The sequence below is a fragment of the Pectinophora gossypiella genome, unplaced genomic scaffold (assembly GCF_024362695.1).
Source record: "Pectinophora gossypiella unplaced genomic scaffold, ilPecGoss1.1 Pgos_40, whole genome shotgun sequence".
In the NCBI taxonomy this organism is placed as follows: Eukaryota; Metazoa; Arthropoda; class Insecta; order Lepidoptera; family Gelechiidae; genus Pectinophora; species Pectinophora gossypiella.
The window spans coordinates 142,559-165,842 of NW_026063250.1; the positions used below are offsets into that span (position 1 = coordinate 142,559).

At 37.0% G+C, this 23,284-nt stretch overlaps 1 protein-coding gene across 1 annotated transcript; it reads left to right on the forward strand.

Annotated features, from left to right (window-relative positions):
• The first annotated feature begins 8,616 nt into the window (after positions 1–8,616).
• LOC126381224 (basic salivary proline-rich protein 3-like) lies at positions 8,617–11,199 on the forward strand. The gene is made up of 2 exons (XM_050030726.1): positions 8,617–8,699; positions 10,128–11,199. Exons 1-2 carry the CDS (start codon positions 8,617–8,619, stop codon positions 11,197–11,199), a joined length of 1,155 nt encoding a protein of 384 aa, XP_049886683.1.
• Positions 11,200–23,284: the final 12,085 nt, after the last annotated feature.

Sequence of the window (23,284 nt, forward strand, 5' to 3'; positions counted from 1 at the left end):
AGTCAGTGCCATTGTTCTTTTATAACGAGACAATGTGCAGATTCGAGCTTCTCTCTCTAGGTCGATCTGTGGATGAGGCAGCATAGTTAGGGTTCGTCCGATTAAGAAGAGAGATGGAGTCAAGGGAATGAGATCATTAGGATCCGACGATAACGGAGTCAACGGGCGTGAATTGAGAATTCCCTCTATTTGAACGAGGACTGTGTTCATTTCCTCATATGTCAAATGCGCTAATGAAAGGACTCTTTTAAGATGATGCTTAATAGATTTGACCGAGCTTTCAGCCAAGCCGTTAAAATGAGGGGTATAAGCAGGTGAGAATTTAAAGTTAATTGCCCGCTCTGACGCATATGAACTTATGTCGTTACATTTGGCCTTAAGAAACTTTGACATCTCATTGTAAGCACCAAGAAAATTAGTACCATTATCCGAGTATATATTAACAGGTTTACCTCTACGAGCCGTAAATCTATTAAGTGCGGCTAAAAAAGCCTCCGTGCTTAAGTCGGTAACTGGCTCAATGTGAACTGCTCTTTCAGCCAGGCAGACAAAGATACAAATATACGATTTTACCAATTTGCAACAATAAATCCAACGCATGCGTAGAACGAAACGGAATCGAACATGTTTGTGCAAAACGATTACTGTTCACCGGCGAAAGTACAAACTGGAACAGAAACAATATACGCTATCTCGTTCGCCCATACATGCCGTAGTAATAGTAAACAAAAAAAATAAATAATAAAAATACCGCAACCGGAATACATTTCGATCAAAAACATTTTCGACAACTGTCAACGTCATAACAAAGCCAAAACTAATTTGTAGTAGAAATTTTTCATAAAAATGATTTTAGATTGACCGACAGTTGTAGAAAACAGCAAAAAAGTGATTATAAATTGCGATAAATCAGCGGGTACTAGTGAGGAGGGATATCAGGTAAATATCATAACAATTTATGAATCTCACCGACATGCTCGAGCGAAATAAACATCTTCACCCCCGAATCATTTTTTTGTTGTAGGAACACGCCTTCTACTGCGACCAATAGGCTTATCCTGCTGCCCAGAACTAGGAGTGGTGGGCTTCGCCTTTGAGCTGATTCCCGTCGCACCCCCCGGAACGTTCTGGAGATCGTCTGACGATGCAATGATGTGACGTGACCCGTCAGACGCAGCACAGTGGATCGAAAATCGAGTTTCATAGACATAGCCCCTTATTCAGAAAAAGATCTTCGTTTTTGTTGGAAACCAACATAAAACCCTTAGATAAGCCCTAATAATGTCATATTTATTCATCTGTTACGATATAGACACAAAAATATTTTTTTCAAAAAAAAAATGTATGGGAGAAAACACAAAGTATTTTTTTTCTCCGCTTTCGAGCGAGTGCCCGTTATATCCTCTGGCATGATTAATGTCCTATTTTTTTACTACCCTCCCACATATTTCAGACATGGGGCACGCGATGGACTTCTAGTGAAAAAAAATAAAATACATATTTTTTTTATTATTATTCGTGCTTATTCATCATTTAAAGTATAACCATGTATTAAAAACTTTAAAAACATAACTAAAATATATCCAATACAAAATTACTTTTAGAAAAGAGGTAATACAACGGACCATCGTGGTCATGGCTTTAATAAATAAATTATATTTCTCAGAAATCTTAATTTATTGACAATGTGTTACTTTTAAAAATTATTTCACCACAATTTATTACAAACAAACCAAAAGTCTCGAAGTTACACATAATATGTATCTACAACATACAATTTACAAAGTTAAAACAATCGATAGTGACATTATTCATCAATTTCGTAATCTGTATCCAGATCTGAATTATCAGAGTCAATGTTACTTACATCGCAGAATTCGATGTCATGCTTCTCGGAATTTACAATTAATAGCTCTAAAGCTTCGTTACTTATTTTTTTCTTATAAGCTCCACTAAGAGTTTGTCTAGTAGAAGAAATGTATGGGTCTGATGACAGAAGCAGCATATTAAGTATGTCTTCATTGTTATTAACTCTACTTGTCTTCCGAGCATGAGATAGCCGGTATCTGCGAAAATCCTTATTCCTAGCTTCTGAGGCTTCTTCAGAAAGCTTTCCGATGGGTACAATCGATGCATTGACTATGTCAGCACCATGAATAAGAACCAACTGCACAGCTCGATATACCTCTCCACAGTTTTTTTTCTTTGAAGTGTACCCTTCATTTAGTTAAATGATCGCATTTTTTTCAATTAAGGTTTCCGAGACATATTACTTCTTTATTTAACTACGATTTACGCTATAACTTATAATCACGATCACGATGATGGTTTTTGTTTTCTCCCCTTTGTAAATGTAAAAAGTTTATCGCATGTATTTAATATATTATACCCTTTATTATATACTTTTAATTAAGTACTGGCACTTTAAATGATGAATAAACATGAATAATAATAAAAATATGTATTTTATTTTTTTTCACTAGAAGTCCATCGCGTGCCCCATGTCTGAAATATGTGGGAGGGTAGTAAAAAAATAGGACATTAATCATGCCAGAGGATATAACGGGCACTCGCTCGAAAGCGGAGAAAAAAAATACTTTGTGTTTTCTCCCATACATTTTTTTTTTGAAAAAAATATTTTTGTGTCTATATCGTAACAGATGAATAAATATGACATTATTAGGGCTTATCTAAGGCTTTTTTGTCGGTTTCCAACAAAACCGAAGATATTTTTCTAAATAAAGGGCTATGTCTATGAAACTCGATTTTCGATCCACTGTGCGCAGCCACAATGATGACACCACTTTTTGTCCAGCAGCCAGAAATCCCAAAACGCTGCCGCGCCGCCACAAAGAGATTATGTCGGGCTTTCGTTAGAAACTCTGAAAGAGTAATCCCACTGCCCTTCAGTGCCTTCTTTTTAAACCATAATCTATCACGAACTGACACATCTCGGAACTTCACCAGAATGGGTCCTGGCTTGTCTGCTGATGTACTGCCTGTTGGTTTACATAGGTCGGATTTAAATAAAATGGTTGTGATATTTAGCAGTATGTTTTAATTATAGACACAAAGCAAGACAGCCATTTACATGCAGCAAAGAGGATGGCTCTAGAGACCACAGACAATACGTCACCAAAGACAGTAACGTTTCGTTACACACAACACTCCCCCTTAATGAAACGTTACACAATCCTAAAAACAACCTCAATAATAAAATAAAACTTTTAAACATTAATACTACATAAAAAAAAAACTTCCCCTTAACACAACGCAGACTTCCTCTTAATTACAATTTCAAAGGTAATTTAAAGTTAACTAAAATAAACTTCCCCTTAAGACATAACGCAGACTCCCCCTTAATTACAATTTCAAAGATAAAAAAAAATATTTTAATATTACACTTTCTCTACTATTCTCCCCCTTAATACTTAAAATATTTTAGAAACAAACTCAAAACAACTTAAAACTTTCTTTCTCAAAAAAAAAAAAACGAACTTAAACATAAAATCTTTCTGATAACTAAAAACAAACAAACTTCTATTAACTGGTACAACCCATAAATCCTTCTGTATTCTCACACCAAAGTAACTATGACTTCCCACTTCCACAATATAATTCTTCCCTTAAGTTTATATATATTATTCTCCTACTAATCTTCTGCTATTATGACAAAGTATATAAAAACCAAACTATTTCAAATAAACTTACATAAACTTACTCATGGTATAATAAAGTACATTTTCTTTAACTCAATACATATTCATATCCCTAACAACCCTAAGCCAAGTAAACTTGGATATTACACAGAACTACTAACCAATCCAGAAAAAAAAAAATGTAACCACATACCTAACGTAGGTATTAAATACATATATTAGCTTAAATTATTTTAATCCAATACAACACTTAAGTTTTTCAAATCTAACTCTAGACAAAGGTTTCGTCAAGAAATCCGCCAACTGATTCTCAGTACATATATAATCTAACTTGACACAACCACTATGTACTTTCTCTTGGACAAAATGATACCTAATATCTATATGTTTTAAGCGCTTTGGTTGTTCAGTATTATTAGCCACGAATATTGCAGACCTATTATCCTCAAAAACCTGAATAGTTAAATTTTCATCATTGACAATTCCTAACTCTGATATAATATTTTTTAGCCAACAACATTCCATTACACATTGACTCAGAGCAATATACTCGGCCTCAGTAGATGAGAGTGCGACACAACTTTGCTTTTTACTACACCACATAACAGTATTTCCGAACAATTGTAATAGATAACCTGATGTGGACTTGCGACTCAGTGTATCACCACCCCAATCTGCATCTACATAGGCTTGCAAAACTTTATTTGAACTACCAGACTTTCTGTATACTAAATTCAAATCTAAAGTACCCTTTATATACCTCATTACACGTTTTAAACATCTCCACAACTCTTCACTAGCACAACTTTGAAATCTACTTAAAATACTCATGACAATACACAAATCAGGCCTTGTGCCAAGCATTGCATACATAATACAACCAATCGCTTTTCTACATCTATTTTCAAGTTCAGGACTTTCCGACTTTTCCCTTGACAAAACTTTAACATCAAAATTACTTTCTAATGGAGTCTTTACACTATGACAATCTAACATATTAAACTTTTTCAATACTTCAGTTAGATAAGCTGTCTGATTCAAACTGATCTGGTCAGCCCTTTGGTCTATTTTGAGACCTAAGTAATGAGAAGCTAATCCTAAATCCTTAGTTTTGAAACATGCTGACATTTCCTTCTTCAAATTAGAAACACAACCTGGATCCGAACCAGTAATAAGTATATCATCAACATAGACTATTACATATGTCTTTTCACCCTTACTTACCCTGCCATACAAACACAAATCAGTTTTTGATCTTACAAAACCTTTCTTCATTAAAAACTCGTTGAAAGTATTATACCAATATCTAGGTGCTTTCTTTAGCCCATAAATAGCCTTTTTTAACTTTACAACTTTCCCACACTGTTTGTGTCCATCTGGCAGAGTAATGTAAACATCCTCGTCTATGTGACTATGTAGAAAGGCACTACATATATCAGCCTGATGTAACTCCCAACCAAAACAAGAAGCAACTGAAATTAAACACCTAACTGTAGTTAAACTTGTCACTGGTGAATACACCTCATCAAAAGAAATATCTTTTTGCTGGAATCCACGAGCTACCAGCCTTGCTTTATATACTTGTACATTCCCTTCACTATCCTTTTTCTTTTTAAAAAACCACTTTGTATCTATTACCTTCCCATCATGATAATTACTAACTGGTTCCCAGGTATGATTTTCTTCTAATGACTCTAACTCTTTATTTATTGCCTCATTCCACAGATTTGCTTCCTGACTATAAATTGCTTGTTGGTAAGACTGAGGTTCATTATCTAACCGATTTGCACTAAACAAAGCAAAATCCACACTTTCATAATCCTCACAATCTGAAATATTATAATCTAAAAGCTTTAACGGTGGTCTCAACTTACTTCTATCTCTTAACTGTCTTCTACTACCACTATCATCAACCAGCCCACTAGTCCCACTACTGGTCATAGACTCTAGACCACTTACCTCACTGCTGGGCACTGTAACTTGACAATCTGTCCCACTACCAGACACACACCCACTTCCACTGCCGGACATACTCCCACTGCTGGACATACTCCCACTGCTGGGCATACTCCCACTGCTGGGCATACTCCCACTGCTGGACATACTCCCACTGCTGGACATTGGTTGAGACTCATGGGTGTACTTACTGTCTGTATGGCTCATCTTAGTGACCTCACTCTTACCAACAAGTATATTTTCGCTTTTACTACCTTGATCTGTACTTTCTTCATCATCACTATAACAATTATTTCTCAAACTACAACTTACAACCTGCTCAACTGGCAGTATATCCCTTTCCTGTAGCATTGTGACATCTCTGACTACTTCTATTTGGCGGCTATTTTCAAAGAAAACCCTATATCCTTTTACTTGATTATCATAACCTACCAATATACCAAACCTACATTTCGGATCCAACTTGAGACGTTTTTGCTTTTGCACATGAACTGCGACTTTAGTACCAAATGTTTTTAAAAAGGAAATGTCATAGGACTTACCTGTCCATAATTCAAAAGGACTTTTATCACCTTGTGGACTTGGCCCACATCTATTTAATGTAAAAACAGTTGTGTTGACAGCTTCTGCCCAGAAATGTTTATCCATTTTAACTATCAAGGTCCTAGCACCTTCTAAAACAGTTCTATTAGCACGTTCAGCTCGACCATTTTGCATTGGTGTATATGGGACAGATTTTTGGTGAACAATTCCATTTTTTTGAAATAACAGACTAACTTCTTTATTGCAAAATTCTAAACCATTGTCTGTGCGTATTGTTTTAACAAACTTATCTGTTTGGTTTTGTACTAATTTTAAAAAGTTTACTAAGCACTGAATAACCTCACTTTTGTATTTTAAAAAGTAAACAAACTTGTAACTAGAAAAGTCATCAGTTAATAATAGAAAGTATTTTGCCCCTCCTATGGATTCAACCTCCATAGGACCAACCAAATCAGCATGAAACAGCTCAGCCTTAGCACTAGCTCTTGAGTAACTAGGTTTATATGAAATCCTATGTTGTTTACCTTGCAAACAATCTTCACAAACACTATTTTTGGTTGTGTATTTAATACTGTGATTATCTAGATAATTTTTAACATGAGAGAAATTTTGATGTGCAAAGTTTGTGTGCCATTCTGATATGTCAATAATATTAGCAGAATCCACATGTGACTGAAACATTAAAGTGTACAATTTACCTGACCTTTTTGCAATCGCTCGGACTTGACCTTGTGCATTTGAAATTGTAACAAATCTGCTGTTGCACTTCATGACGAAACCCTTGTCCATACATTTGGCAGCTGAAAACAAATTAACTTTTAGAGCAGGTACATACAAGACATCATTAAGTGTAGTTTCTAACCATTTTTGGCCATTCCATGCCAGTACTGAAACAGTGCCGGTTCCCAAAACATTCAATAAAGTGCCATCTCCAATTGTAACCTTTCTTGTGCAGTTGTCATTGAATATTGAAAACAGTTCGCGATTATGGCACATATGCTGCGTAGCTCCACTGTCCAAAATCCAGTCTTCAGATGAACTTGAAGAAATAAAAGCTTCATCTATGGTAGCAGATATAAATGCTGATTTATCTGGATTCTTTTCTTCTTTGTTTTTCTCTTTCAGCAGACGATGAAAACACTTGTCCTGTTTATGACCCTTCTTATGACAAAAATGACAAACTATCTGTTGACTTGATGGGCAATTTCTGGCTATGTGTCCTGTTTTTGAACATTTGAAGCATTTAACTTGATATTGAGAATTAGTTCTGGTAACTAAAGCATCTTCTGATGTAGTATGTGACGACAATCTTGATTCTTCAATGTAAAGTCTTGCAGAGAGTTCATTAAACGTCTGTTTGTCTTCAGGTACAGATTCCCAAGCAGATACTATATGTCTGTATTCAGGTGGTAAACTCATTAACACTTTAGTCATGATCATGCTTTCAGATAATTTTTCATCTTGAGCTTTCAATTTTGCAACTATTTCTTCAATTTGAGATAAAAATCTTGTAAGGTTTCCTTCATATTTCAGGTTATAAAACTGTGTATGTAATAAATGTTTATTCACTGTCGATTCCTGTTCAAAAATGGTCTTAAGCTTTTGCCACAATTGGTGTGCAGACTTGCATGTGGTTAAATTTGACAACACTTGTTCCTCTATTTTGTGAACTATTAAAGCTTGAGTCTTGGCGTCTTCGTCGAATTCCTTCTCGGTTGGTTCACGTGAAAGTAATGCGTAGTTCCCTTTCGCACGTATCAATATCTCCGTTTGAAACTTCCATACCGTCCAGTTGTCTGATCCTCGTAGTTTAATACCGTTGCCACCACAGGCCGACCGCTCCATTGTTACAGCGTATAATAAAATTTCGCTTCACAACCGCATGCACTTCACATGAAAACAAAATAAAATGGCGTCCTCGCTCCTTCCTTCTCACAACCTTCCGACTGACGCGCTCCACCACACGTCATATAATATCCTCTCCAACTCCGACCTGAAACAGGATTATGGCGCTGGGCCCATAACCTGTTGGTTTACATAGGTCGGATTTAAATAAAATGGTTGTGATATTTAGCAGTATGTTTTAATTATAGACACAAAGCAAGACAGCCATTTACATGCAGCAAAGAGGATGGCTCTAGAGACCACAGACAATACGTCACCAAAGACAGTAACGTTTCGTTACACACAACACTGCCCATGCGATGACTGCGGCTTATATCCATCTTGGACAAAGACATATCCAAACTCTCATTTGCAATTTTTATAATGTGCACTGCGGGGTCTTCATCCTTTGTCCATTCAACACCGTGTACCAGCAACATCTTTCGACGAGTCCTCATCTCTTGTCTGTCAACTTCTTGGGCGAGGATGTCAACCTGCTTCTGTATGGTGTCAAGGGCTGCCACAACAAAGGACTTGAATGTCTGGAACTCAGCAGACAGCAACTTATTTGCAGATGGTGGATCAAGAGACGAAGCAGCTACAGGCGAAGACTTTTGAAGGTCTTCCTTTAAAAAATAAAAAGAGAGATCCAAAAACGTATGTTATCACTTTATTCGCCTACCCGCAAAAAAAAAAAAAGCAGGTAAGTGTTTTTGTTTATGTAACATTTTATGCTCATTGTAGAATACAGTTAATTGAACTATTTTGCATAAAGCAATTGTAGAAAAAGTTAATTCCTGTATTTTTAAAAATCCAGTACGTTTTGCAGAGGGATGACGACAGTTGTGTATGAATCTTAGTATATAAGCTGTCACGCGTTGTAATTTGCTGAAATCAGAGAATTTATCTGTATAATTAGTTTCCTCACTAGATAGATGACAAGTTTGTGTGGCTTTCGTTTCAGGTAAAGCAGTGAGCATGTGCTTTGGTTGAGTTGGCCAGTCAGAATTAGTATGTAATAGAAATGTGGGCCCTGCGAACCAAAGATTACAATTAAGCAGATGAATGGGATTACAACCTCTCGAACCGATGTCAGCGGGATTTAACTTTGTGGGTACGTACATCCAATCTTCGGGAAGGGTGACATCTGAGATTTCGTTAATACGATGCAATACAAATGATTTTAAAGATGCTTTAGGGGCCCTTATCCGACCCAAAACAATTGTTGAGTCACACCAAAAATAACAGTTGTCAATTTTGAATCTTAAGGCAGTTTTCACCTTTATTGCCAATCGAACTGCCAACAATGCTCCACAAAGCTCTAATCGGGGTGTTGTCATACCCTTTAGTGGGGCAACCTTGCTCTTTGCCATGACCAGATGAACAGTGATGCTGCCATCTAGGGAAATGCTACGTAAGTATACACACGCACTATAAGCATGAAGAGATGCGTCGCAAAAAGTATGAAGTTCAATACCCTTTGGAGAAGTACACATTATATGTCGTGGAACAACAATGTTCTTTACACTTTCACGTAAACAACGTCATAGTACGCCGAAATTAGGTATAATCTCTACAGCACAACGTGGTATTACGTCTTATAAAAAATATTATTTCATACCAGAACGTCAGTAAACGTAGACTAGCTGTACTTTTATTTCACAGGTTGTACTGTGCCACAACACATCAAATTTTCAAATCTCTAGTGCTACGCTACATCGAAATTTTTTCATGTCTTTCGGAACACTACAATCACTACATACTTTCCTACTTCCCCCCGCGCAACGTCCATACACGTCGATCTGTCTAAATATCGCCTTTCATTAAGTTCACCTGTGCGCGTCCAGGAGGAGATGCTTTTGCGCCGCATACAACGAGTGATTCAGATAACTCTGGCAGTAACACTGAGACTGCAGAAGATTGTGAAACTGAAACTTTTAGTTGTGATAGCGTTTTTAATACTCGTAAACGAAAATCGTATACTAACAATTCAAATTCTTCAGAACCTAAAAGCAAGAGATCTGGACTCGACCCCAAACATTTCAGTGACGAAGAAAACTCTGACAATATTTCGATCAATTCCAGTGTATTGAGGAGAAATATAGGAGATGACCTAAATTTAGAAGCCTCATCTTTCGTAATCGAGCTTACACATAAAGGCCACCAAAGCCAGCTGTTGTCACCTTCATCAGTTTTTGCATTCAACATCAGACCTGAATCACGCGCGCACCAGTCATCCCTTCTACTAAACCCTTTTGCCGAAGAAGGTGGCCTAAGTGCACACACGCAGCCGCCATCTCCACCGCCGGGCCCTACAGCCGAAGTAAGCAACCCGACACCACACGAGCAGTCACCATCTCCACCGCCGAACCCTGCAGCCGAAGAAGGCAACCCGAGACCACGTGAGCAGTTACCATCTCCACCGCCGGACCCTACAGCCGAAGAAGGCAACCCGAGACCACGCGAGCATTCACCATCTCCACCGCCGGACCCTGCAGCTGAAGAAGGCAACCCGGAACCACGCGAGCAGTCACCTTCTCCACCGCCGGACCTTGCAGCCGAAGAAAATAACCCGGGACCACGCGAACAGTCACCATCTCCACCGCCGGACCCTGCAGCCGAAGAAGGTAACCCGGGACAACGCGAGCAGTCACCATCTCCACCGCCGAACCCTGCAGCCGAAGAAGGCAACCCGGGATCACGCGAGCAGTCACCATCTCCACCGCCAGTCCCTGCAGCCGAAGAAGGCAACCCGGGATCACGTGAGCAATCACCATCTCCACCGCCGGACCCTTCAGCTGCAGAAGCCAGCCCGGGATCACGTGAGCAATCACCATCTCCACCGCCGGACTCTGCAGCCGAAGAAAGCAACCCGGGACCACGCGAGCAGTCACCATCTCCACCGCCGGACCCTTCAGCTGCAGAAGCCAGCCCGGGATCACGTGAGCAATCACCATCTCCACCGCCGGACTTTGCAGCCGAAGAAGGCAACCCGAGACCACGCGAGCAGTCACCATCTCCACCGCCGGACTCTGCAGCAGAAGAAGGCAATCCGGGACCATGCGAGCCGTTACCATCTCCACCGTCGGACCTTGCAGCCGAATCACAGAACGTCTATCACCGTGGAAGTGCTTTAATGTTATTCCCTGGTTTGTAATTATTACCATATCGACTAAGGCTGAACGTTACTGAACGTTGACGTGAGTATACGCTGTTTTCTGTTCTTTCCCATCATATCTATATTCCGTGACAGAACGTCATTTAACGTCGCCGTGAATAAACGTTGTTCAATAATATTTTCGATTTATGTCACTCAATAGCAAACAACATCATAGAACGTCGCCGTGATTAAACGTTGTTACCAATTGTATAGGATTTGATTGATATAATACAACTGAACGTATTCTAACGTCGACGTATGATGACGATAGTGCTACTATCATAACTTTATTTTGAAATTGGTGTGGTACATCGTTGTTAGACGTTAATCATATTTGTATGAAAAAAGTATGTGCTATAGAGCTTAGTCTTCAATACAAGGCCTGTTTACGTGAACGTGTTAATTGAGAAAGAGAACTTAAGAATGTTGACCAATCTTTTTCTATAGAATCGGGTACACATTCGTCCCATGAAACCTTCGAAACCCAAAGTTTTTGAAGAATGATTTTACCTTGTAAAATACACGGGTTAATAAGACCTAATGGATCAAAAATCTGTCCTATTGTAGACAAGATCGATCGCTTACTAACCTTCTCATTTGATGACTCAACATTAACCGAAAATGATAAAATATCAGACCTCCAAGCCCATCGCAAGCCTAATGTTTTGGCTTCATCGTCATTTATTAGTTTGAGCAAATTGTCATCATTATTATCACTTTGAATATTTTCCAAGATATGCGGAATATTTGAACGCCATTTTCTTAAATAAAATTGTCCTTGCTTAAGTTGATCAATTACACCCTTAATTATGTGAATAAGAGTTTTTTTTTTTTTTTCTTTATTTAAGGAGTTTTATCTTACAAAAAGATAATGTCACTCCGTAGTGACTTCTTTCGATTCTACAACTGACACAAACTAAAAACAATTTAAACTAATGCAATAATGTATAGGCTTAAAACAAACTGTTCATCCCCTTCTCTTCAAGCCCACCATTACAGTTTTGTACAGTGCCATTGCTTCTCCTGACAATGGGAAAGACAAAGCACTGTTACAGCCCCCCACCTGATAAATATTACTGTAACTATCTAGCAGCTGTATTCTCAGATCCTCGTTCCGTACACACTCCATCATGATGTGTTGAGCATCCTCGATAACGCCGCACTCCTCACAGTTGGCAGACGGGGTTTTGCGCATTAAAAATGCGAACTTATTCAGAGGAATGTGCCCGGAACGAAGTCTAAATGATGTAACAACTATATTTCTCTTAAAGTTACAGTTGTCAAACCAGGGAGTTTTCCACGGCATACTTTGAATAGTTCTATACCACAATCCTTTTTCCGCTGATCTCTCGTCAAAGTACTCTTTCCACGACCGGTAACAATTATTCTTAATGAGGTGTATGCAATCTGTATAGAATGGCGTAACACTGATCGGAATACCATCACTGGAGGCTTCCTTTGCCAAGAGATCAGCCCTTTCATTTCCTGTTAGACCAATATGAGATGGAACCCACTGCAGAACAACCTCCTTCGACCTGTATTTCAATTTAAAGATGGATGCTATTACATGATAGGCAATCGGTGTACCTCTGCAGCCAGAGGCGCATCGAGCCAAATGCTGTAATGAGCTTCTTGAATCCGTCAATATAACGAATTTGTCATAATCAATAGACTCAATATAAGATAAGGTTTCTAAAATTGCCAAAAGTTCCAAGTACATAATAGATACATTATTTGTAATTTTAAATTTCATATTGTAGTTTGTTAAAGGATCATAAAATGCAAGGCCCATATAATGCTCATCTTCTTTAGATCCATCTGTAAATAGTTTATATGACGACGAATAGTTGCTTTCAAGAAATCTAATACACATACTTTGAATTATATTAGACTCATAGTTACGTTTAGGCTCATTAATAGTAGGTATTTGAAATTTTAAAATATTACTTAAGTCGAAAGAAGTCATCCAGGAGTCCAACATGTACATTTCCAACTGTCCACTAGAATGAATCGCAACATTTTTAAGCTCATTGTGCGTTATACTAAGCAGTGGGGGCTTTTTACGTCTCCAATATCCTCTACCAATAAGACTCGGAGTCGTGTCCGCTGATGTAATCATCAATGTAAAAATCATGTAATATTGTTTCACGTACTAACGGGTCATCACACTCTTGTCCCAATTGGCGTTTAGCAGCGTGTAGCAAAATACGGAGCCGATGCAGTGCCGTAAGTGACAGTATTTAAATCATATATTTTTATTTCTTGTGTGGGTTCGAACCGCCACAATATCTGTTGTAAGCATCGCTGATGTTCTGCTACAAGTACACAGCGGTACATTTGTTCACAATCAGAGGTGACTACGTACTTATGTTGACGGAAACGAATAAGAATATTAATTAAGTCATCTTGAACAGTTGGACCTACACTCTGAATGTCATTGAAGGATATACCTGAAGTAGTTTTAGCTGAGGCGTCAAATACCACTCTCAGTTTGGTGGTAAAACTGGACTCTCGTACAACACCGTGGTGGAGAACTGTGTAAGTAGGGTTTTCATTAATATTATCAGTGTTAGTGAATTATTCCTTGAACGTCGCTTCCCATAATGTCGCTCCGCAACAGACGCCTTAGCTGCATTCCCATTACATCGCTCTTCACCTTACTGTAAGTCCCATAACATCGCGCCTACTTATGGTACAGTGATGGTTATTCTCTTTACAAACTTTATTTTAAGATTACTTAAAATTGATTGTTAAAAAGAAAAATAAAAAGTTTGGAAGGGAAATAGGTATAGGCTTGAATTTCTCTCGAATATGGACCGACGATGACCATGTTGACCTTTTTATATACCTGTAATTTTATTTGTAAAGTACTAGGGTAGCAGATCCGCACTGGGCCCGCGTGATGGTTTAAGGACCGATCTCCATATCCATTCATAGGGAAGGCCCGTGCCCCAGCAGTGGGGACGTTAATGGGCTGATGATAATGAGAGTAGCAGAAGTATGTAAATAAAAGATTGCTGCTAAAATAAAACTTATGGCTTATTGTATGGAGTTGCTTAATACTGCGCAGTATTATACAACCTCCTAATAACTTCTGTTACAAAGTACTTTTAAGTTTAAATCAGGTCAAGTTTGAGACTTCGGAGTTTTGTGGAGGGATAAAAATAGTTTATTTTTATTTATTAGGTGCATTTTCAAACAATTATATGCATTTTTTTATTGATTTTTTTTTCTACTCTGAACCGGCGTGCGTGTATGAAGCGATTGATGAGTGTGGAGGAAGCAAGAGAAGTGTGTCAGGATCGAAGCAAATGGAATTCTATAGTCTCTGCTTACCCCGATGGGAAATAGGCGTGAGTCTATGTATGTATGTATATTTTTATTGATCGTTTTTAATTTAAAATGAGTTTATACATTGTAGTGTAGCCGACTAACAATTAAATAATAAAGGGCTATGAACCTTTCTGGCATATCTCAGTGGCGCCACCTAGCGGATTTTTTAAAACTGCGGCGCACGATGAAACCTGTGCAAATCGATAGGGGACACTTGTCTGAACAAAAAAGCTTTAATGGACCTATGCTCTAAAGTGTCACGTTTTCAAGATATCTAGCTTGAAAGTTACGAAAAGTGTCGTATGGATAAATCGATTTTACTCTTTATCTATATACAATCGTAATATCGTGACAAAGTGATTGATTATACATGAAACATTATTTAATATACAACATATTTATCTTATTGAAAAAATTAAATTAATAAATACTTGCAATAACATTAATGGTTTTTGTCTTTGCTACATTATATAGGAAGTACATAGGTACTTAACTGTACACACCTTATCTAAGGTTACTAATTGCAAACTGAGTTTATCAGTTTGTGTTATGTATGATATAGGCGTCATTTACTCCTTAACTTGATTTTACTTGACACAACGACAGGATCTAATGAAATATAAAATAAAGTTTACATTTTTATATACGCTATGCGTTTAGTGCGGCATCATTAGTAGGTACTCGTTAAAAAGCAGAATTCTCGAAGTTTAAGAAATCTGTGTAAGAGAAACAAAATGGTGTACTTATTAACTGCCATTTTGCTTTCTCGTTTAATTCCAGGAACTACGAAAATGGAGGTCCTTTGTTTAAAGTTGCACGAATTTCTATTATTTCGGCGGAATCAACAAGGATAGCGAATAGCCATACAATAAGTGTGAGTGAGACAACATCATACAATAAATACAATAGGACGATTGGCAGCCGGGTGAACTTTCAGTCAGTTTGCCACTTTCATCTTCAACGTGCGCACGCGCTTTTCTCTGTTCTGAGACTCTATCCTGTTCATTCTGTTGTATTTGTTACCACTGTTGAGTTTGTTAATATTCCTCTTGAGTTTGTTAGTATTTTTGTTGACTTTGTTAGTGTTATTGTTGAATTTGTTGTTGTTGTCTTGGCAAGATGTCCAGTCATGTTGGTGCCAGGCAATGTTTTTTGTTGTGGTGTAAGCACTGTTCGTGGCCCGCGCCTAAGATCTCGGCGTCCTATACAGTCTTACATGACAACTGAAGATTATATTGCTAGGCACCCCAACATCCTGAATTATGCTCGCCACTTATTTGACGATCGAGAGCTAAGTAATCTTATTTGAATATTGCAAAAATTAAAAATCTCAGTATGCAGTGTATCTGGTATCTATATTATAGTCCCTGGTCAGTATAATACATAAAATGGCAATGTATAATTCGGCTCGTTTCTCAATCGTGCTTTTCATAATCGAAATGTCATATGAAAAAAATTCGTGTATGGAAATAATATATCCTACTTTATCGAAGCTCTCATTATGTAGCGTCTTAGACTAAGTGTAATCAACGCAAAACATTTTTAACAGAAAGTCGTCAACGTATTATTATAATTAGCCAGAGATAGCTCTTACGCCAAGCATATCACTTGTGTACCAGACTTACGCTTTCAATAGATTTTATAGCCAACTATTACCACTTAATGATGTATAATAAATGATATTTGGATTTTTTTGTAACAGTAGAGAGTAATCAGTTCATATTAATGCAAGCACAACGGTAAGGCTGTTTTTTCATCTGACATGTGCTACGTTGCTAGGTTTAATATCCACCAATCAGATAATTGGGTCCGATCAGAAGATCGGCACAATGAACCCGATTGTAGGGTATGCTACGTAGCATCTAGCATGTTACTGGTGGAAACGCAGTCTAAATGTGACGTACTTACCTACTTCATTATTGATGGAACAGTATTCTTATCGTTTCCAGCTAACTACGCAATACCGAATATGCCACATTTAAAAGAGGAAGTGAGGATTGCTTGTGCCCTAATAAATGCCTTCGGAAAACGGGTGACAGATCACCCACTCGTAAATGAAATAATCAACGATATATACCTTAAGCACGACGCCCCAAACTATCTGTGCGAGTTTGTAATACAAAACAATTTAAATCAACGCAGAGCCGCTTTCCAAGCTATAAACTCAAGTGAAGGCTTTCAACAGTTTCCCATCTTATCATATGAGGATCTGTTGATAATGTCTCTGGGGCCGTATCAAGTGACGCAGGCAAGAAGCTACTATGGCGAACATCTAAAAGAAACGGAACGTTTTTCATTGAAGTGTATGAAGATTTTGAAGTTGACTATAATTTAAATCAATACAACATAGTAGTTTGTGATTCTTGGCTGACAAGAGCTAAAATACTCTCGAGGCACCAGAGCAGCAGAATTTGTTTTGTATATATCTTGCTAATTAATAGTTTGAAAAACAGAAATAAACTTGTCGGTCACTATTGCAACTGTATAGTTGGAAAACGGACACTCGGGTGCTGTGCTCATGTCATGTGCATAGTTTGGTATATGGGATGGGCTCGGCACCAAGAAATTCAACCCCCTGCTGCCTTTTTAGATCAAGTTATTATTTCTGATGAAGAAGAAGATTGATTATTCAAGAAGACTGATATTCATTATCCTAATAGGTACGAATTTGTATAAAAAAAGGCTATTTGTTATAAGTATATACACTGTATGTATTCAATAACAATTAGTATTGATTTCATTTTTAAGCAAAATATAAATAACTATATGACTACTTTTACGATGTTTTATTTCATACTTTTATAAGTATGAATACTTTTAGAAGTATGTTTTTATAAACACAACTAAGAAAATCGATGAATAATTGAACAATGTGTTCATGTAATATGATTGTTATGAACTAAACAGCTTAAGGTCCCGTTGAATTGAAGGCACACACCCCATTGGTGTGTCTATACGAACTAGGTATGTTCCATACACTGCTGTAAAGTAGTCCTAAAAGCGAATTTTCACACCCCACCTGCTTTCACTGTGATTAGACATTTAAGCTGCCTTTCATTGAATAAACATAAAAACTCAAAAAGTGTGAAATTGTTAGACAATCATAGCAAATAACTTTGAGTGTGATTACCACGAGAATAAGTCATGAGCTGTACATCTCACGACTCGTTTCTGGATTTCTTTTAAGTTACACATAAAAGTAAGTTATAGATATTTATTTTATCTATTTTCTATTTATTTATTTTTCAATAAAGTAAATATGTGGTATCGCACCCCCCGTGGAAAAACGCAGTAAGTGGACTAGCGACATTTTTTTTTTATTGCACCATTCAATTCAGCGTACACGAATACACCTTCTCACAAATTTTCATTAAGATATCAGTAAAAATGAAGAAATTATTACAAAAACAATGAAATTGTGCAACATTGATAAAAATATTTTTCCCCCATAATAAGAAAGTAAGTATAAATACGTGATTTTTTTTTGTAATTTTCCCATATAGTAAAGTCATAATAACACTTACGTCGATTTTACACGAAAGTTTTTTAGGATGGTCGAGTCGTAAGTAAACGTACTAACATGTTTCACGACATTATACGACACGACAGTGGTTGTACGTCTAGTTACTTCGTTATTCCACGAATCTTTTAGCGTTACTATTTGGTGTAACTCCAGCTACTTGCCTATTCTGCGAATCTTTTAGCGTAACGGTTTGGTGTAAATATAATCACGTTTTTTTTTCCAAGCAAGATTTGATATTACTATTACGTTATTTCATTTAACTTCATTTTTCGATGACATATTTTATACTACACTCTTCGTAAATATGAATACAACTCTTTTAAAGGCAATAATTTGAATCATTTGTCGTGTTATTCTAATTACTGTACTTACGCCGCGCCGGCGGCGGCGGGCTGCACACTCAAAGAGAGGTATTAGAAAGATATTAGAGAGGTATTACATCTATCCACCAATTTTTCGTCAATCTCGACTTTATATTCAACCAAAAATCGACCCTATTATTACTGTACTGTGATCGTTATTTGTAGGGTCGTATGCTGATTGTGCTTTTACCACGGTAAAACCAAGATCACCCATAGACAAAATTATAGCCGACGAAGTTTATAAAAAACGACCTTATTATTATCGCACTGTGATCGTTATTTGTAGAGTGAAAGCTGATTGTCTATTTGTGATCGTAGTTTTACCACGGTATTCCGTCAGTCAGCATACGACCCTACAAATAACGATCGCATTGCAGTAATAATAAGGTCGATTTTTGTTAGAATAAAAAGTCATGATTGACGAATGTTGGATAGATGTAATAATTATCTCTCTATTTAATTTGTTCATGGTGGCTACTCGAAGCGTACATATCTTTGTGTGGAAGTAAAAAACCCAAGGATTATACGTATGCTCAACTTGGACAAAATCGAAGATGGTGAGTTATTTACTTATAAATAGACTAGCTAGATTTTAGGTACCTATTACCTTACCTACTTAGTATATTACTGTTTATTAGACTATTAATATTATAAATATTTTGTTTTGTAAGGTTTACACAGAAGCAGATACCTACCTACTTGACGTAAGTTGGTTTGGTTAATGCGTGATGATGATTGCACTGCTCTGTACTAATTATTAAAGTATACTAAGCATGCCTAGGTGCCTATTCGGTGCTTTTAATCTATAAACTAACTACCTATTTAAATTAGGGTGTGCCGTTTTTATACATTCGCTATCACCTGGCATAGCACCTGGTATATAAATAAAATAAAGATATTTTAACAAAAAAACTGTTACGTGATCAACTGTAGTATTTCGGCTTGGTTGTGAATTATCTACCTAGGTATATAAGTTAACTTTTGCAAAAACACCCTTGATTTTGTTATTTGTTCGCTTGAGTTTGATATGCATTTTATTATTAACGCATTGGTACTAACCTTCTATTTAATCTATACTTATAATAAATCTGTAGAGAGGTCAATTCTGTACATTAAATATTTTTTCAAAATAACTATCAGGGGGTGATAAGTGGTCGATACTGATGCCAAAAATGCAATCAGTAAAATTTTTGTCTGTCTGTCTGTCTGTCTGTCTGTCTGTCTGTCTGTCTGTATGTTCCTTATAGAAACAAAACCTACTGGACGGATTTTAATGAAACTTGGTACAATTATTCTTCACACTCCTGGACAGGTTATAGTATACTTTTCATCACGCTACAATCAATAGGAGCAGAGTAGTGAAGGGAAATTCTTTTGTATGAAAAATCTAAACCACTCAAGTTAGACGTTTGAAATTTGCCATGCAGGTACCTTAGATACCGTAGAGGTATACTAAGAAAGGAATTTCCGAAAATCCTACGGGAACGGGAATTAGCGGGAAAATCCTTTTGTATGAAAAATCTAAACCACTCAAGTTAGACGTTTGAAATTTGGCATGCAGGTACCTTAGATACCGTAGAGGTGTACTAAGAAAGGAATTCCCGAAATTCCCACGGGAACGGGAATTAGCGGGAAAATCCTTTTGTATGAAAAATCTAAACCACTCAAGTTAGACAACTGAAATTTGGCATGCAGGTACCTGAAGTACCGTAGAGGTGCACTAAGAAAGGAATTCCCAAAATTCTCACGGGAACGGGAATTAGCGGGAAAATCCTTTTGTATGAAAAATCTAAACCACTCAAGTTAGACGTTTGAAATTTGGCATGCAGATACCTTAAGTACCGTAGTGGTGCACTAAGAAAGGAATTCCCGAAATTCCCACGAGAACGGGAATTAGCGGGAAAATCCTTTTGTATGAAAAATCTAAACCACTCAAGTTAGACCTTTGAAATTTGTCATGCAGGTACCTTAGGTACCGTGGAGGTGCACTAAGAAAGGAATTCCCGAAATTCCCACGGGAACGCGAATTAACGGGAAAATCCTTTTGTATGAAAAATCTAAACCACTCAAGTTAGACGTTTGAAATTTGGCATGCAGGTACTTTAGTAAACTTAAAGCTTAGTTGCAACAGGATATTACAAAATTCCCACGGGAACGGTAGTTAGCGGGAAAATCCTTTTGTATGAAAAATCTAAACCACTCAAGTTAGACAATTGAAATTTGGCATGCAAGTACCTTAAGTACCGTGGAGGTGCACTAAGAAAGGAATTCCCAAATTCCCACGGGAACGCGAATTAACGGGAAAATCCTTTTGTATGAAAAATCTAAACCACTCAAGTTAGACGTTTGAAATTTGGCATGCAGGTACTTTAGTAAACTTAAAGCTTAGTTGCAACAGGATATTACAAAATTCCCACGGGAACGGTAGTTAGCGGGAAAAAACATTTGTATGAAAAAATCAAATCTAAATAAAAGGAGAAACTGACTGACTCAGTGACTGACATATATCAACGCATAGCCTGAACGGCTAAACGTAGGCATTTGAAATTTGGAAGGGACATAGCTTAGGTACCGTAGAGGTGCACTAAGAAAGGAATTCCCGGAATTCCCACGGCAACGGAAATTAGCGGGAAAATCTTTTTGTATGAAAAATCTAAACCGCTTAAGTTAGACGCTTGAAATTTGGCATGCAGGTACCTTAGTTAACTTAAAGCTTAGTTGCAACAGGATATTGCAAAATTCCCACGGAAACGGGAGTTAGTGGGAAAAAAACATTTGTATGAAAAAATCGAAACCGCGTAAGATAGATATTTTCAATTCAATTCAATTAAATTATTTATTGCATTCCATGTAGTACAATAGGGTGTTACATAGGCATAGGAACTAAAACATGGACCCTATAGGGCACAGCAACGTTGAAGGGAAGAGAGGAAGTGTGTATTAAAATTAAAACTCAATGAATAATCAATTAAAAAAAAACAATTCAATCAATTGATTCAATCTAGCACGCATGCATACCTTAGTAAATATAAAGTTTATTTTTGGCTGTATTTTGAAAAATGGGAGTTATTGGGAAAAAAAAAATGTACTTATGAAAAAATCTAAACTGCATAAGTATGCACTCCCACACACACAAAGATCTCTCTCTTATATAACACGCCACGCGGACGAAGTCGCGGGCAAAAGCTAGTACCTAAATAACGATAAAATATCTAGGTTTGTGTCTAATTATTAGGGTGATTTGGTAATAGGTCATTTTTATTGCTTAACGTCTATTATGTACCTACCTACAAACAATGTATTTAAACCATTATGTTACAATTAACAGATTCCATTAATACTGCAACCCAATCCAGTACAACCCAGTGGAAGAATGACCAGAAATGCAAAAATATTTCAAGAAACTATGGGATATCTTCTCGTCGTAGTCAACATGAGACTCATTCTCTTGAAGGTTCGTATGTACCTATCCGTATCCTACTAAAGTCGAGTAAACTTCTTCTTCTCTCGTGTGGGTTGAGACAATAATTGACTGACCTCATCAACCCTAGTATCAGGGTTACTACTGAGCCGCCATAGGTCCTTGATATGCCTCATGTAACGACGACATACCTGCATACTTAATTAAGCCGCAACCAACTGCCTAACGTGCTCTCCGACGCACAGATCATCTTACTTTTGGGCCATCCGGTAACCAGACTGCAATGTCCTAGTGATCTCGCCGCTCGGCTACGATATGGGTGTCACTTTGACTACTTATGTATGTCGGTAATTAGGAAATAGTACTAATATTAAATATTAAAATGAATATTAGTACCATTTCTGATTTACGACTTGGCCGGGAAGCTAAGCAGCTGAAAACGTTCCCTGTTTTGTATGCCGAAATATCCTTTCAGTATTTGTATTCTAGATTGATATAGTTATTTACCTACTAACCTGGAAGCGGCGCGTGGTAAAGTTTCTCTGAAATAGTCAGTGCCTGTGTATTTGTGGTATAATTATTCTGTCATTTTCCTCTTATCATAACAACCACAGATATATTTTTGATTTGCTTAATGTAGTTTTTTCTAGAGTTATCTCTTATGCAAACCAACTGGCTTTTATAGGGTTTTAGCCAAGTTGCAACGATTAAGTACGTAAAACGACAGTGACAGTGATTTGAGAGATTGACATGTAACCTTATGTCAATCACATACATTTTTATCACTGACTCTGTCGCTTTTCGGATACGTTGGAAAATTGGCTCATCTCTAAGCTTACTATAATAGGTATTAATGGTTGTTTTTCTTTTTAGTAATTTATTATCATACTGAATAGTTTTTATATTTTGTCATTTGCAGGTTCTACCGAAAAGCAAAGAGGGAGTGATCGGAAAGGAGCAAAATGTTCAAGAAAACTCTTAATGATTAACTGTAATAACTGAAAATGAAGGTTTTTCTAATGAAGGCAAGTGCCATACCGTATTAATATTATTTTGTGATTATGCATGTAATAATTAATAAACGTTTTAAAATTAAAAGTTGGATTTTAATTACAAATAGAAATAACTCCCTGAAAACTGAAAACCCATGCGGGTCAAACGAGTTTTGGCACAGCTAGTAAATAAATATTCATGTTTTTAATACAAATTAGAATAAACACTTAATTTAACACTGATTTAATTTATTTCAATATACATGGTGGCCCAAAAATTCACGTTTAAAAATGAAAAATTTGATAGAGGGGCTCATTAGCTACCAGAAACACCCCCATATATGTTCAGCGATTATTTACGGTTTAGGAGATATGACCCATTTTACACCTTTTTCTTGATTTTCTATCTTACTTCAGAAATCATCATTTTGTCGCTATCCCTTTCTTAATA